Source organism: Anolis sagrei, chromosome 1 (assembly GCF_037176765.1).
Source record: "Anolis sagrei isolate rAnoSag1 chromosome 1, rAnoSag1.mat, whole genome shotgun sequence".
Taxonomy (NCBI): domain Eukaryota; kingdom Metazoa; phylum Chordata; class Lepidosauria; order Squamata; family Dactyloidae; genus Anolis; species Anolis sagrei.
Window position 1 is genome coordinate 287,883,662 of NC_090021.1, and position 16,142 is coordinate 287,899,803.

Genomic DNA, 16,142 nt, shown 5'->3' on the forward strand with positions numbered 1-16,142 from the left:
TCTGTCCTTTGTCATTGATCCCAACTACAAGTTATGGAGCGCATGAAAGCTTCAATTATCACACTAAATTGTGCCTGAAAACAGACTGGAAGTGAGATATTATATAGTTGTTATAACATAGGCATAATACCAATAAATCCCAATTAAATAATCAAGCAACTTCATTCTGTTCTAACTGCATCTGACAAAGCAGTCTTCAAAAGCAGTCTCATATAGAAGTAATTTACATTACATAGTATATTATATTCTGAAATACATGAAAATGTTTCACTAAGGACACATCTACACTGTTGAATGAATGCGGTTTGAAACCACTTAAACCACCATGGTTCAATGTTATGACAACCTGGGAGTGGTATTTTGGTAAGGCACCAGCACTCTTTGGCAACGAAGGCTAAAGATTTTGTAAAACTTTATTCTCTTTATTCCATAGTATTGAGCATGGCAGTTAAAATGTCAAACTGCATTCAACAGTGTAAATGCACTCTGAGACATGAAGAATGCAGTTTGAAAGTGTTAGCAAAAACATTAAAAAAGAGGGGAAAATGATTCCACACCGAGTGCCCAAGCTATTTTCTATTTTAGGTCTTTCAAAAGGGCAGAAAATTATTCCTGAAATCCTGCCTAGGTCGATTCAGAGTTTGCTCTTGTTTCTCCTTTCTATTGCAGTCCACAAAGCTTCTAGAATCAGTTCTCTGTTGTTCAGGATGTTATAGTCACATAAGCTTAGCAGTTTGTTGAATTCATCCTCAGTGTATGTCAAATCTGTCATTTTATATGGTGACATTGAACTGTCCAAATCCACCTCCCCTTCAGTCTTTTCTGCAGATTTCCGCCTAATTCCTGCACAAAAGAAGATTTAAAAGGTTAGTGATTATTCAAACAAGGTTAATATTTATATTCAAATAGATGGATGCCTAAACTCATATGACCTGATATGATCTACAATGTAGTATGGAGCAGAGCATTCTCCAACAGAGAACTGATTCTACAAGCTTTGTGGAGTGCAATAGAAAAGAGAGAGAAAAGCAAACTCTGAATCAACCTAGGCAGGACTTCAGGAATGATTTTCTGCCCTTTTTGAAAGACCTAAAACAAAAATTCTGTCTGCAAACATTCTTACTCTTTATTTATTTTATTTTTGCTCCTTTCCACAGAGCTAACCAGTCCCACCCCTTTTGGTACTAATATTTGAGAGTGGTCCCTGATCAAGTGGTCCCTGGTCAAAGTGGGCCCTGGTCAAAAGAAGGTTGGGAACCACTGCTCTAAGGTATTTCTGATCATGGATAAAAAAAATTCAACAGTTCTTTCTCCTATCGAGGAAGCTCTTTCAGGAAAAGCATGAGAACATCAAGAACTCCTTACAAAAAATCAGGAACATGACAGACAAGGTATATCTCAAGCTCTTGCATGGTGCAGGAAAGTATCCATTCTGGGGAGGCAATGCAATGAATGCCCTATTCTTTGAGGATATTGTTTCATGCCATAGATATTATAACACTGGAAATCTTTGATGTGGCTTACTCTGATAACAAATTTGATATATTCTGACATAAAAGATAAATACTTACCTGGCCTTTTGTACTCCTTGAAAGAACCATTCACCAATGGAAAGTGGAGTATGATTGGAGATTCTGGGTTCTCCTTATCCTCAAAAAGGTAACATTCCTTTGGGTTGCTCCTTTCTTCTTCTGTCAGCACAATCTTTGGAAAGGGTATCTCCTGGTCAAAGCAGTATTTGCTCATTTTTTCTATAGACTGAAGCAAACAAGAAGAACAGTGACATCTAAAAACAAATCTCAGGCTATGTTTTTTCTACTAGTTTCCATCTGTTACATCAAAAATTGGAAGTGTTAATCACCAAATAAGATTAGCAGAATTTTAACATGGTGAGAGCATCCGAATTGGCACATGTTGTTATTGTGCTCCTTCAAGTAATTTCCCAAGTTGTGGGAAATGAGGACAAACCTATCAGTGGTTTATTGGTTGTCCTGAGGCTGAAAAAGTATGATTTTTTTCAAAGTCACTGGCTTTGCCAAATATGCAGTGACTTCTTTCATTTGAATGAGAACCCTGCATCTTTGGATAATTGCATTTGAACATGAGCACTGCATCTTCAGAACAAGCAATATTGCTTGTCCTCCATAATTAAAGAGAATGTTTGATGTCAGCAAAAAAAAATTACTCAATAAAAACAGCAGCTCTTTGATCCATAGTGCAATTTTCTTGTCAGTTATTAAACAGAAATGAAAAGTGGCAGCAATATAGATATAAAAGAAGATACTACTGTCCACAGAGCACAAGCTTTTTAAATCATGATTTCCAGAATCCCACTGTTTTGGATACCAATTTATGTTCTGATATGTGTACACGTTCTAACCTATGCAAAACAGGTCCAGTCTTTACTCAGATCCAATCTGCATTGCAAATAATTTTTAGTATTGGCATAGTACAAGTTTTAAAAAGTAAACTTTTTAATGTATACAGCAATTTCCATTAACTGTTGGGTTGATGGCTCTAGAAAATTGAACTGTCTCAGATTTTGTTGTTTCCATTTCCCAACTCCATTTGTTGATTCAGTGAGCGTTAGATAATTGTGTTCATTTGACCTGTCTTTACACAGACACTTTTCTAAATTAAATCACACATACACAAAATGAAAAACAATTAACATTGACGTGGATGACAGGAATAATGGCCACACATGTGCCTGATTACACCTGGGTATAATTTGGCCAAAATGAAAATAAGCCAACATGCCATTTCACTTTTCACCATCCAGGAAAAAGTAACAACCACTAAATTATTTGTTATTAGTTTCCCTGTGATTGCAGTTGTATATGTGTTTATACATTTAAGCCGACCCCACCTGGTCTGTATCTTCAGCTGGAATCATCAAACGCCACACAAAACTGACTTTATAATTAGAGAAAACAAATTGGCTTTTCCCCAGAGCATATTTAATGTTTAATTTAACCATTTTGGACTTGTGTAGGAAACAGTCAATTTGTTACATCTTTATGGTTATTGTCTTACCTTAAGCTTGGTCTCCATTAAGTGATAGTCAAGTGATATGATAACATCCACATTCCTTTCCTTTCTTAACAGTGGTGGAAAACTGGTATTAATGAAATATCCAGCATCAACAAGACACAGCTCTTTTTCCAGTGGTGTAAGATAATTGGGGTGCTGGTCTAGATGACTATCTGCAAGGAAAATATTTTTGTTGTTCTTAAAGGTCATAGGACATACCCATCTAATACACAGAAAGAAATGCTACAGAACCAATGCTTTATTTTAGACATTTTGAAAAACTGTTTCCTGGTAAGTTGTTGTTTGTTCATTTGTTCAGCCCCTTCCGACTCTTTGTGACCTCATGGGCCAGCCCACACCAGAGCTCCCTGTTGGCCGTCACCACCCCCAGCTCCTTCAGAGTCAAGCCAGTCACTTCAAGGATGCCATCCATCCATCTTGCCTTTGGTCGGCCCCTCCTCCTTTTTCCTTCCATTTTCTCCAGCATCACTGTCTTCACTAGGCTTTCCTGTCTTCTCGTGATGTGGCCAAAGTACTTCATCTTTGCTTCTAATATCCTTTCCTCCAATGAGCAGTTGGGTTTTATTTCCTGGAGAATGGACTGGTTGGATTTTCTCGCGGTCCAAGGCACTTTCAGAATTTTCCTCCAACATCACAGTTCAAAAGCACCTATCTTCCTTTGCTCAGTCTTCCTTATGGTCCAGCTCTCACATCCATAGGTGACTACGGGGAATACAATTGCTTTAATTATGTGGGTGTTCGTTGCCAGTGTGATGCCTCTACCCTTCACTATTTTATTGAGATTAGTCATTGCTCTCCTCCCAAGAAGTAAAAGTCTTCTGATTTCCTGGCTGCAGTCTGTGTCTGCAGTAATTTTTGCACCCAGAAATACAAAGTCTGTCATTGCCTCCATATTTTCTCTCTCTATTTGCCAGTTATCAATCAGTCTGGTTGTCAGAATCATGGTTTATTTATGTTTAACTGCAACCCGGCTTTTGCACTTTCTTCTTTCACCTTGATTAGAAGGCTCCTCAGCTCCTCCTCACTTTTGGCCATCAAAGTAGTATCACCTGCATATTTATTTGTTTGTTTGTTTGTTTGTTTACAGCATTTATATGCCGCCCTTCTCACCCTGAAGGGGACTCAGAGCAGCTTACAATATATATTTTCACACAATACATTATATTATTAGCATAGTACAATATCAGTATTATATATATATATTGCACTACACCATTATATTGTAATATTATTAGTAATATTACATGTAATGTAAATATATAATTATAATATTGTATTATTATTACTAGTATTATGTTGTATTACATTTGTTGTTGTTCATTCGTTCAGTTGTCTCCGACTCTTCGTGACCTCATGGACCAGTCCACGACAGAGCTCCCTGTCGGCCGTCACCACCCCCAGCTCCTTCAAGGTCAGTCCAGTCACTTCAAGGATGCCATCCATCCATCTTGCCCTTGGTCGGCCCCTCTTCCTTTTGCCTTCCACTTTCCCCAGCATAATTGTCTTCTCGAGGCTTTGCTGTTTCCTCATGATGTGGCCAAAGTATTTCAACTTTGTCTCTAGTATCCTTCCCTCCAGTGAGCAGTCGGGCTTTATTTCCTGGAGGATGGACTGGTTGGATCTTCTCGCAGTCCAAGGCACTCTCAGAACTTTCCTCCAACACCACAGCTCAAAAGCATCGATCTTCCTTCGCTCAGCCTTCCCTAAGGTCCAGCTCTCACATCCGTAGGTTACTACAGGGAATACCATGGCTTTGACTAGGCGGATCTTTGTTGCCAGTCTGATGTCTCTACTCTTTACTATTTTATCGAGACTGGACATTGCTCTCCTCCCAAGAAGTAAGCGTCTTCTGATTTCCTGGCCACAGTCTGCGTCTGCAGTAATCTTTGCACCTAGAAATACAAAGTCTGTCACGGCCTCCACATTTTCTCCCTCTATTTCCCAGTTGTCAATCATTCTTGTTGCCATAATCTTGGTTTTTTTGATGTTTAGCTGCAACCCAGCTTTTGCGCTTTCTTCTTTCACCTTGATTAGAAGGCTCCTCAGCTCCTCCTCGCTTTCGGCCATCAGAGTGGTGTCATCTGCATATCTGAGGTTGTTAATGTTTCTTCCAGCAATTTTCACCCCAGCTTTGCATTCATCAAGCCCCGCACATCGTATGATGTGTTCTGCATACAAGTTAAAAAAGTTGGGTGAGAGGATGCAGCCTTGCCGTACGCCTTTCCCAATCTTGAACCAGTCTGTTGTTCCGTGCTCAGTTCTTACTGTTGCTACTTGGTGCTTGTACAGATTCCTCAGGAGAGAGACAAGGTGGCTTGGGATGCCCATCCCACCAAGAACTTGCCACAATTTATTATGATCCACACAGTCAAAGACTTTAGAATAGTCAATGAAGCAGAAATAGATGTTTTTCTGAAAATCCCTGCCTTTCTCCATTATCCAGCGGATATTGGCAATCTGGTCTCTCGTTCCTCTGCCTTTTCTAAACCCACCTTGAACATCTGGCAGCTCTCGCTCCATGTATTGCTGGAGTCTTCCTTGCAGGATCTTGAGCATTACCTTACTGGCATGAGAAATAAGGGCCACTGTACGGAAGTTGGGGCAGTCTTTCGCATTTCCCTTTTTTGGTATGGGGATATAAGTTGATTTTTTCCAGCCTGATGGCCATTCTTGTGTTTTCCATATTTGCTGGCATATGGCATGCATCACCTTGACAGCATCATCTTTTAAGATTTTAAACAGTTCAGCTGGGATCCCGTCATCTCCTGCTGCCTTGTTGTTAGCAATGCTTCTTAAGGCCCATTCAACCTCACTCCTCAGGATGTCTGGTTCTAATTCATTCACCACACCGTCAAAGTTATCCTCAATATTATTATCCTTCCTATACAGATCTTCTGTATAGTCTCGCCACCTTCTCTTGATCTCTTCAGCTTCTGTTAGGTCCCTGCCATCTTTGTTTCTTATCATACCAATTTTTGCCTGAAATTTACCTCCAATGTTTCTAATTTTCTGGAAGAGGTCTCTTGTCCTTCCTATTCTGTTGTCTTCTTCCACTTCCATGCATTGCTTATTTAAAAATAGTTCCTTATCTCTTCTGGCTAACCTCTGGAATTGCGCATTTAACTGGGCATATCTCCTCTTTTCACTGTTTCCTTTTGCTTTCCTCCTTTCTTGGGCTACTTCCAGTGTCTCAGTAGACAACCATTTTGCCTTCTTGGTTTTCTTTTTCTTTGGGATGTACTTTGTTGCCGCCTCTTGAACAATGTCTCGGACTTCTGTCCATAGCTCTTCTGGGACTCCGTTTACCAAATCTAGTCCTTCAAATCTGTTCTTCACTTCCACTGTATATTCGCTAGGAATGTTAGTGAGATCATATCTAACTGGTCTCTGTATTTTCCCTGATCTCTTTAGTTTTATTCTAAATTGTGCAATAAGAAGTTTGTGATCTGAGCTACAGTCAGCCCCAGGTCTTGTTTTCACCGACTGGATGGATGTCCGCCACTTTTGGCTTCAAAGGATGTAGTCAATCTGATTTCGATGCTGACCATCTGGTGAAGTCCATGTATAAAGTCTTTTAGGTTGTTGGAAGAGAGTGTTTGTTATACACAGCGAGTTTTCCTGGCAAAATTCTATCAGCCTACGTCCCGCTTCATTTTGTTCTCCCAGACCATGCTTGCCTGTGATCCCAGTTGTCATTTGACTTCCCACCTTGGCATTCCAGTCTCCTGTAATGAAAATAATGTCTCTTTTTGGTGTATTATCCAGTAGGTCCTGCAGATCCTCATAGAACTGATCTACTTCTGCTTCTTCAGCAGCTGTGGTTGGGGTGTATATTTGGATCACTGTGATGTTGAAAGGCTTTCCTTGCACTCGAATTGAGATCATTCTGTCATTTTTTGGGTTGTATCCAAGCACTGCTTTAGCAAATTTCTTATTAATTATGAAGGCTACTCCATTTCTTCGATGTTCCTCTTGTCCGCAGTAGTAGATCTGGTGGTCATCTGATGTGAAGTGGCCCATTCCAGTCCATTTCAGTTCGCTGACCCCCAGAATGTCTATCTTTAGTCTTGACATCTCACCAATAACAACATCCAATTTGCCCTGGCTCATAGATCTTACATTCCAGGTTCCTATGGTGTGTTGATCTTTAGAGCATCGGATTCGTCGTTCACCTCCAGTACCGTCGGCCGCTAGCCTTCCTTTTGGCTTTGAGCTAGCTGCGTCATCACATCTGGGGCTAGTTGAACTTATCCTCTGCTCCTCCCCAGTAGCATTTTGGCCATCTTCCGACCTGGGAGTCCCATCTTCCAATGGCATACCGACATATCTCTGGTTGTACTGGTCCATTTAGTTTTCTTGGCAAGGATACTGGGGTGGTTTGCCGTTGCCTTCCCCAGGGATCACGCTTGGTCTGACCTCTCTGCCACGACCGTCCCGTCTTGGGTGACCCTTCAGGTTTTTGCTCATGACATCATTGAGGTGCTCAAGCTCCAGCGCCACAACAAGGCGGTGATCCTTTGCTGGAGTGTATTATATTATAATATTTTAAATATTATATGTATATAAAATATACCATATTATATTATTAGTAAAGACAAGATGGAAAAGTCTTCTACTCCCCTCTGTCTTCGCTCTGGCCAGAGCAGCAGTTGGTGCCAGAGGGGAGAGGGGCCTCCCAACCAATTATATAGGCAGAAGACAAGATATCTAAAAATATTTAAAGGCATATCTAAAGTTGTTAATGTTTCTTCCAGCAATTTTAACCCCAGCCTTGCATTCGTCAAGCTCCGCACATCACATGATGTGTTCTGCATACAAGTTGAATAGGTTGGGTGAGAGTATACAGTATATTCCTGGTTAGTTTCAACCTTAATTAAAAACAATAGCTGGGAGTCAGTGCATAGTTACAGATATGTAATTAATCCTTATTCACAAACAGTATATAGTTTGGCACCATTGCCAAGGTTGTGAATACCTTTCTAAACCTATTTACCAGACAGCTGACAGACCAGGTAAAGGAAAAAAAATAACTTGCGATCAAAGCACAAGAAGAATGACATTTCCACCTTCCTCTCACCAGTCGATGAGGCAAGGATGAGCAGAACCAGGACCCTTCTTACAAGTACTTGTTGCAGCATGGCAAACAAGTTTGAAGTACAGGAAACATTCTCCTTGTTCCTTAATTTCCCTTTTGTCTAGTCCCGTGGCTGCCTAGTAAAGTAAGTTTGGTGGTGGTGGTGGTAAAAATGCTACTTACCATACATACTCTTACCATACATACTCTTGTATAGTCACCATATATACTCATGTATAAGTCAACCTGCCTTGACCTGTGGATCCAGGTTTTTTGAGAAAATCTTTAGCCTTAGACATGAGGATATAGAGTTGTTACACACATGGAACTAAGTAGTCAACAACTTTAATGAGACTGTCAAAACCCTAAAGACCAAACACCATTATAATAGTATTAATAGAAACTGCTGCAGAAAGATCAAGGTTTTGGGAATGCTTTTATTGTTAGAAGAGTGCATGGAATTTTAAAATGTTATTTTTTTATTTTGCCTTTTCTCCTATTAATGCAGGGACACACATATTACTCTCCTTCTCTCTTGATCCTCACAATGACAGCCCTATGAGGAATGCTAGATTGAAACAGGCTGAGTTTAGCAGCTTGATAAGGACTTCAACCTAGTTCTCCCTAATTTCAGTCCAGCACTCTAGCCACTACACACACTGACAATTTAATTTCTGGTTTATTTACCTTGCCACATAGAAAATGATTTGTTTTGGTAATAGTCTTTGTGCAGTTGGAGACCACTCAAAAAGTTAGGTTTCTGTTCACCTATTGGCCGATGGGTCAGAACTCCATTAATGATGCTGGATGTATCATAAAATGCCTGATATTCAGAGACCTGAGTTGTAGAAGTGGTGCCTCTGCCTAGGAGACAGCAAATAGCACATTAAACCTCCTTGATTATAATGGCAGGACATTATACACATGCACCAGTGATGCATCAATCGAGATGGCATTATTTATTGATATATCCTTAACAGTAAAATATAACTATATATTTTAAAGAACAACTTTGAAAATTTGAAATATGGAACAATCAAACAAAAAAGCATACTTAGAGGATGAAATCATTAACAGTGGTGTAATGAAAAGGAACCACTATCAGACTTTTTTAAAGGGGTCAATTGATAGAGATTATAGACTGCAAACATAAAGGTAAAGGTTTCGCTTGACATTAAGTCTAGTCGTGTCGGACTCTGGGGGGTGGTGCTCATCTCCATTTCTATGCCAAAGAGCCGGCATTGTCCATAGACACCTTCAAGGTCATGTAGTCACCATGACGGCATGAAGCACTGTTACCTTCCTGCAGAAGCAGTACCTATTGATCTACTCACATTTGCATTTTTGGCAGAATCTAGGCCTAACAGCAGGAGCTCAATCTGCTTCCCGGATTCAAACCGCCAGTGTTTTGGTCAGCAAGTTCAGCAGCTCAGTGGTTTAACCCGCTGCGCCACCACAGGGCCAATAAACTGCTAAAGGTACTAATAAATTGGTTACAATAGAAATTAGGATATCTGTGCATCATAAGGACCTAAGCTACCCATGCATCCAACTTTCTTCATATTCTCTCAATAGATTTTATATTTTTCAGTTATTCTTTGTGCACATATACAGACACACTTCTTATAGGTTGCTGCCAAATTGTTTAAATAAACAAGGAAGTATGTAGAAGTATGAATTAGCTTGTTCTTTCTTCAAGAAGTAGAGACAAAACATCTGGATATTTGTAAAAATTGGCTTCATAGATAAGAAATGGATAGTACAGTATCTGTTGAAAAAATGTATACTAAAATGAAACAAATTGTGTAAGATTCTTACTGTTATCCTTTTCTTGACCTGAGAAAGGCCACTTCCATAATTGGTATAAATTCCATACATCTACCAAGTTCAGGGAAAATATATTGCTCCAAATTCCTGTAAATACAATATATGAAAAACGGAGGTGTTCTTTTAATTCTTAACCTTTAATCATCATACATCTAATTAAGGCAATATAGAACAGTTTTTCCCGACACTCTGATATTTAAATCTTGCATTGTTGAAGGCTTTCATGGCCGGAATCAATGGGTTGTTGTAGGTTTTTCGGGCTGTGTGGCCATGTTCTAGAAGCATTGTTTCCTTACGTTTCACCTGCATCTGTGGCAAGCATCCTCAGAGGTTGTGAGGTCTGTCGGAACAGTTTCTCAGAATGCTTGCCACAGATGCAGGCGAAACGTAAGGAAACAATGCTTCTAGAACATGGCCATACAGCCCGAAAAACTTACAACAGCCCACTAAATGGACATGATTTTCCCTTGGTAGTTCTTTAACTGCCAGTACTCACCCAATTGTTATTATGTATATAAATGAGTAATAGGATGTCCTTAAAATGTAAGGAAACATAATAGCAAACCAAGTGAATAGAAAGTTCTTAACCTGATACTTTTGAACATAAGACATCACCTTTATAAAAAGATCAATAAACTTACTTTCTTTTCCTATAGGAAAAAAGAATTTCTGGCTAGGAGAATTTGCTGCAGTGACATCTTTTATGTATTATTACAGCCTCTGACGATGCCTGCCATAGATGCATGTGAAACGTCAGAAGAGAATGCTTCTAGAACATGGCCACACAGTGCGAAAAACCTACAACAACCTCTTGTAATTCTTATGTATTTGCATTTTACTATTATAGACAGCTTAGCCCCAGCATCAGAACTCATGATGATGATGATGATGATGATGATGATGATGATGATGATTTGTATCCCCTCCCTTCTCTCAAAAGGGACTGGGGCAGCTTACAACAAAAATACAATATACATAGTAATTATAGCAACCAAAACAACACAACAATGCTATTGCATTTAATCTGATCTTTTTTCTGACTGAAAGCTAGTTCTTCTTTTGTCAAAATTAAATTACCTTCCAAATAGCAAATCCTAGATTCTGGTTTCTTCTTCATCAGTCGCCCCATGTAGAACTCACTTCCAAAATCCTCTGAGCGAATGAAAGCCCCATATTTAGAAAATCCCACCTCATAGGGGGAAAATTCACACCATTCTAGGAAAAGTATAAGAAAGTTAGAGGAGCACAGGTCAAAAGGAGAAAGACCGAATTACATGTTCATAATGAAATAATTGAATGTCTGCATTTCATTTCCTGCTCATTGTAGCTCAGTTGTTACAAATTTCAATTCAAATCATAATAAGTAAAGAACATATTGTTTTTTAAAAGCAGTATCAAGACATAGCTAACACTCATTTAGGTAGTTCTAAACTTCTGGTGATTCCTTTTAAAACCACTTGGCAACATGTTTAGGATTGCTGGATTCTCATTTTTAAAAAATTGAGTTATTATTTCTGAGTTTATTACCTTTAAATTCAGAAGTGGTTTGGGCATCTTCCTTGACATTAAGGGCCACATAAAGGGGCAGTGGGTTTTGCCCTTGATTCACAGCCTGTTGCTGATCAGAGAGTTTGCTATTACTCTGCAAATCCAAAAGAAATAATATAATGAAACATAACAGCACATTCAGACGTAAAAACAATTGCAGCATTTAATGTTTCCAAAACCCACCTTTAGATATGAAAAGCCAAGGATAACTGGGAAAATAGACAAAGAAGTTAAGTTTAAAGAGAGACAGTAAGTTCTTGGTGGCTGTGCATACCTCATCATGGAACATACGATCAATTATGAGTGACCACATATCAGTAAAAGAAACCGAGTATCCTTCTTGACTCCTCCGTCTCAGCTCCTGATCATAGAACTGTAGCGCTTCCAAGGAGAAAACGTTTGACTTGTTCCTAACAATGTGTTCTTGTGTTTTATGGATTGGGCCAGTCAGATCTTTTTGAGACCAATCATTGTCTTCATACAAACTCCTCATTGTCCTGTGGGGGAAATCATATCTTTAGAAGAACACCACACTGTAGCTGAAATTATAGAGTTCTAGAAAAATGTATTAGTCAGATTATGTTTCCTTGCAGTTAGGTTCAAAACTGACACTACATTAAACATACACTGGCACAGATCTGATTTGCTGCTTTTAGAATAGTAGCCACAGGGATCCATTCAAATTCAGGAATCAGGACTATAAAATGAGATGGTCTGTTCACATTGCTATCCAGAAAAAAAGTTGTTCTATCCTTGATGTTGCTATATCCCAGAATATCAAGGCAGAAAATCCCACAATATCTGTTTTGAGCTGGGTTATCTGAGTCCACACTGGCATATATTTCAGTTCAAAGCAGAAAATGTGGGATTTTATTCAGCTGTAGGAAGGGAAATGAACTGCAAATGAGAAAAAATAAGTTTTGCAAAACATTTCCTTTGTGCCTTTAGTTCCAATTATTAGGCCCCTCTGTAGCAATTGATATCGAGCTGCTTTTAGGAGGGTCTCCCCAGCCGAGGAGATCCCTGAGGACCGCACCAAGAGAGTCCTGGAACCTTGGTGAGGCCAGCGAAGCCAATTTCAGTGATAAAAATATTAAAAATAATAAATCCTCACCAAAGTGGAAGAAGTTTCAGTGACCGAGATGTTTTATTAGCGATTCAGCTGCAATCGGATGCATTGTAGGAATAGTTCCACTACAAGCATGCAGGAGCACAGTGATGCAGGCATATTTATACAATTTTTGAAAACCCAGAGTTCAAACTTACCGCCCCGGCTCCTCTGACATTCCCTGCTGTGATTGGGCAACAGGGCTAGCAGCTGGGGAGAAGCCTCCCATCCCCTGGGCTCCTGGACCAATCAGGGAGCTTAAGGAGCGTGCTGAATCCAAGGGGGAGGGCTTCTGTCACCCGCCGGCCAGCGAATCAGAAGAGGGGAGGCGGGACGACAGAACACAAAGAGAGTTCATGAGTGGGTCAATGGAAACTGGCCATGTGCTCAGCGAAACAAAGGAAAAATGTCTCCAGCCGATGCAGCTTATTGTCCTTTGAGGGGTTTTGGTGAGGGAAACAAACAGGATCAGGGCAGTGGACCTCGGGGGGGGGGGGGGATCAATGCTGCCCTTTGTAAATCAATCATAATGTCCGTATTCCAAATAGACTTCCTCATCTCACTGGACCAACTCCGAGGGCGAGACAAAGGAAACCATAAATGGCTATTGTTCCATGCAGATGTGAAATAATCAAATAAGAAAGGGAGGTGGTGGTTCTCCCTCAAGCATTTCAACAGTCCTGGGTCACATTTTCTAGGGCAAAACGCAAAGGGGAAAGGCAATATTTCATAGCAAGATACATACATTCATAATCATAAGTATTTCATAGCAACAAAACCCTATCTTTGTCCCACATTCCAAGTATATTTAATAAGAGAATTAATTTTCATGAAGAAGCCTGAAGTCCAATGTTTTAAAAGGTCTTTGAGGAAGGTTCATGAGGGAGATAGTATGTACTGAAGTCCAAGACATGCAGGAAGAGAGTCCATGATCATTGAGAAGGCTGGCAGATGAAACCCCAGCTGTGCTGCAACTGATTCATGCTTTTGTTCCTTGGGAAACTACAACTCTCACAAAGGGCAGAAGTCCCAAGATCCAGCCATTTCCCAAAAGCCTCGTGGGATCCTTATTGTTGTCAGTGCCTTGGCAATGTGACCAAGACTTAATCCTTGTTGTGTAGTCTGGTGCCCTTGCCCTTTGCAGAACTATAAGTCACTATTCCTTATGGGGGGGGGTGCTCGACATCACAACCAATACTTTTTCAGGTGTGTGTGTGTGTGTAAGAGAGAAATAAGTTAGAGGTGGAGGAGCAGGTGGAGAAACAGGTAAAATATGGTTATTTGTGTAGTTTATATATTTATATGGCTGTTAGGAAACATCCCTGAGTTTCCTAGCAATCATTTAAATCAGATAATTCTTTTTTAACAAACATTTTAAACTTACTATTTTAAGGTGAAATTAGCCACAATAGCAACAGCCACATTTTTTTATTTCTTTGTCTACTCCCTCATCAGAATCTATAAGAGACAGGATCCAGTTGATACATCAGTCTGTTAACTGAATGTTTCATTTTCTTACAAGGCAACAACATTTTGCAAAACTTCCTACTCATGCATGGTTTTGCGTCATTACAACTAAAAGACTACACTTCCACTTGCCAAATAAACACAATACACAAAGTATTTCAATTGCAAAGTGCTTTTAAATATATATTTCAGTTGTGTTCGACCAGTGCCTCAGGCCTCTTCCACACAGCTGAATAAAATCCCACATTATCTGCTTTGAATTGGGATATATGACAGTGTAGACTCACATAATCCAGTTCAAATTAGATATACTGCCTTGATATTCTGGATTATACAACTGTGTGGAAGGACCTTTAGAGCTGTGAAAATATGACTGTTCAGGGGATGCTTAGCTTTGAACCTCTGGACTCCAGAAGTTATATTTTAAAAGGGGGTGATGTATGAAGATTGGAAGTATGGATTAGAAGGAGACATGACCTTGCATGTGTGGTAAAGTCAATAATATGCTTTGAGCTTTGTCAAAGCATGTTCAAAAATGATTTGTGCAATAAGAAAAGGGGCTGGCAGGCATGCTCTCATCTCAAGCAAGATGGGTTTTCTACAGAATAAGCTGCTTTAGGAGACACGTGTGATAATGCCCTCTGTGTATGTATGTGAATGTGTATATAAATTCACATTTTAAAACTATTTGTAATCAAATGGATTACAAGAGTTCAATGCTGTGTCAATAGATGTATTATTATAACGGTACTTCACTTTACCATGTCGACCCAGAGGCTCCGCAGAGATACGTAACGCAGTCTAAGAGGTTTAACTTTTGCAGAGCAGACAGATGGCCATAAAATGCTGACATGGCCCTGGCTCCTCCTCCTGTTGCCATCACGGCGATCACTGGGACCTGGACAAGAAGAGAATGGATGTATGCCCAAACCTATATTCTCTTGTATTAGGCTGCAACTATCTCAGGTTGCTTCAGAATTTTTTTCTGAATCCAGATTATCTGTTTTGAACCAGAGTATATGGCAGTGTAGACTCATATAATCCAGTTCAAAGCAGATAATCTGGATTCAGAAACTGGATTATATGGCAATGTAAATCCAGTCTGAGATGCACCCTCTCAACAGTTTTTATGATACCTCCTTATCTATTGCTTGTTCCCCTTCAGCAATATTTTTAATCTCCTTTATTGGATGTTTCTCTCAGTAATGCAACTTATTTCTTGTACTTAAACTCATTCTGAAATGAATTGCTTCAGGTCCAGTTGCAGACAATTGCACTAATGTGAGTAGTTCTGCATTTCCTGTTCCCAAGCTCTCTTTCCACAAAGCCACAGCCACACTTTCAGTCAGAAAAGGATGCCCACAAACCTCATGACTTTGCAGCTTCTGTTCCAGGAGCTTTTCTAGTGCCCTGGCCACATGCTTCTTCCTCTTACACAGGAAATCTTGCTCAGCCTCGCAGAGATCACATGCCAAACGCACATCCAAATCTCCTGGGCTGGAAAAAAGAAGGAAGGAAGGAAGGAAGGAAGGAAGGAAGGAAGGAAGGAAGGAAGGAAGGGAGGAAAGAAAAAAGATTGATCCACCTGCAAACTGTGCCTCATATGGGCACACAATTCAAGTCACGGGATGTCAGGGGTGTTTTGATTGTGCAGTACTGGCATGTCAGAATGAGCTTGGACTAGATGGTCCCGTCCAAGTCTATAACCTTATGATTCCAAGCCATAGTCTCAGAAAGAGATAAAAGAAAATCTACAATTCTCCCCTTAAGGGCACATCTAAACTTGCATTATAATACAGTTTGGAACCAATTTGGGAGGAACTAGTTTTGCTGAGCAGCTGATTAAATTGACACGTCTGAGACTAGTGTGAGGCCAGGAAGGTTATTACATTAACCATGTAACCTGGCCTTAAACTGTTCTGTGGTGGTAGTTGTCATTTTCATTTCAGGGAGTGATGCTTCGCACCAGTGCTTTAGAGGAATAAACGTTGGGAGAGGGGGGGAGGAGGACAGTTATGAGCAGATGTCATTAGCTACCCCTCCCAGAGAGTCAATTAGCCCATC

General features: G+C 40.0%; 1 protein-coding gene across 1 annotated transcript in view; it reads right to left on the reverse strand.

Moving 5' to 3' along the window:
• Window positions 1-257: 257 nt before the first annotated feature.
• LOC132766461 (cytosolic phospholipase A2 delta-like) overlaps window positions 258-16,142 on the reverse strand; it is a 32,481-nt gene continuing 16,596 nt past the window's right edge. Inside the window, exons 9-18 of the mRNA XM_060760832.2 lie at window positions 15,446-15,575; window positions 14,840-14,976; window positions 11,778-12,000; window positions 11,483-11,597; window positions 11,033-11,170; window positions 9,947-10,042; window positions 8,816-8,992; window positions 3,037-3,206; window positions 1,572-1,758; window positions 258-843 (exon numbers count right to left, since the gene is read on the reverse strand). Coding sequence (XP_060616815.2) covers window positions 635-843; window positions 1,572-1,758; window positions 3,037-3,206; window positions 8,816-8,992; window positions 9,947-10,042; window positions 11,033-11,170; window positions 11,483-11,597; window positions 11,778-12,000; window positions 14,840-14,976; window positions 15,446-15,575 — 1,582 coding nt within the window. The 3' untranslated portion in view covers window positions 258-634. The remainder of the gene's footprint in view (window positions 844-1,571; window positions 1,759-3,036; window positions 3,207-8,815; window positions 8,993-9,946; window positions 10,043-11,032; window positions 11,171-11,482; window positions 11,598-11,777; window positions 12,001-14,839; window positions 14,977-15,445; window positions 15,576-16,142) is intronic.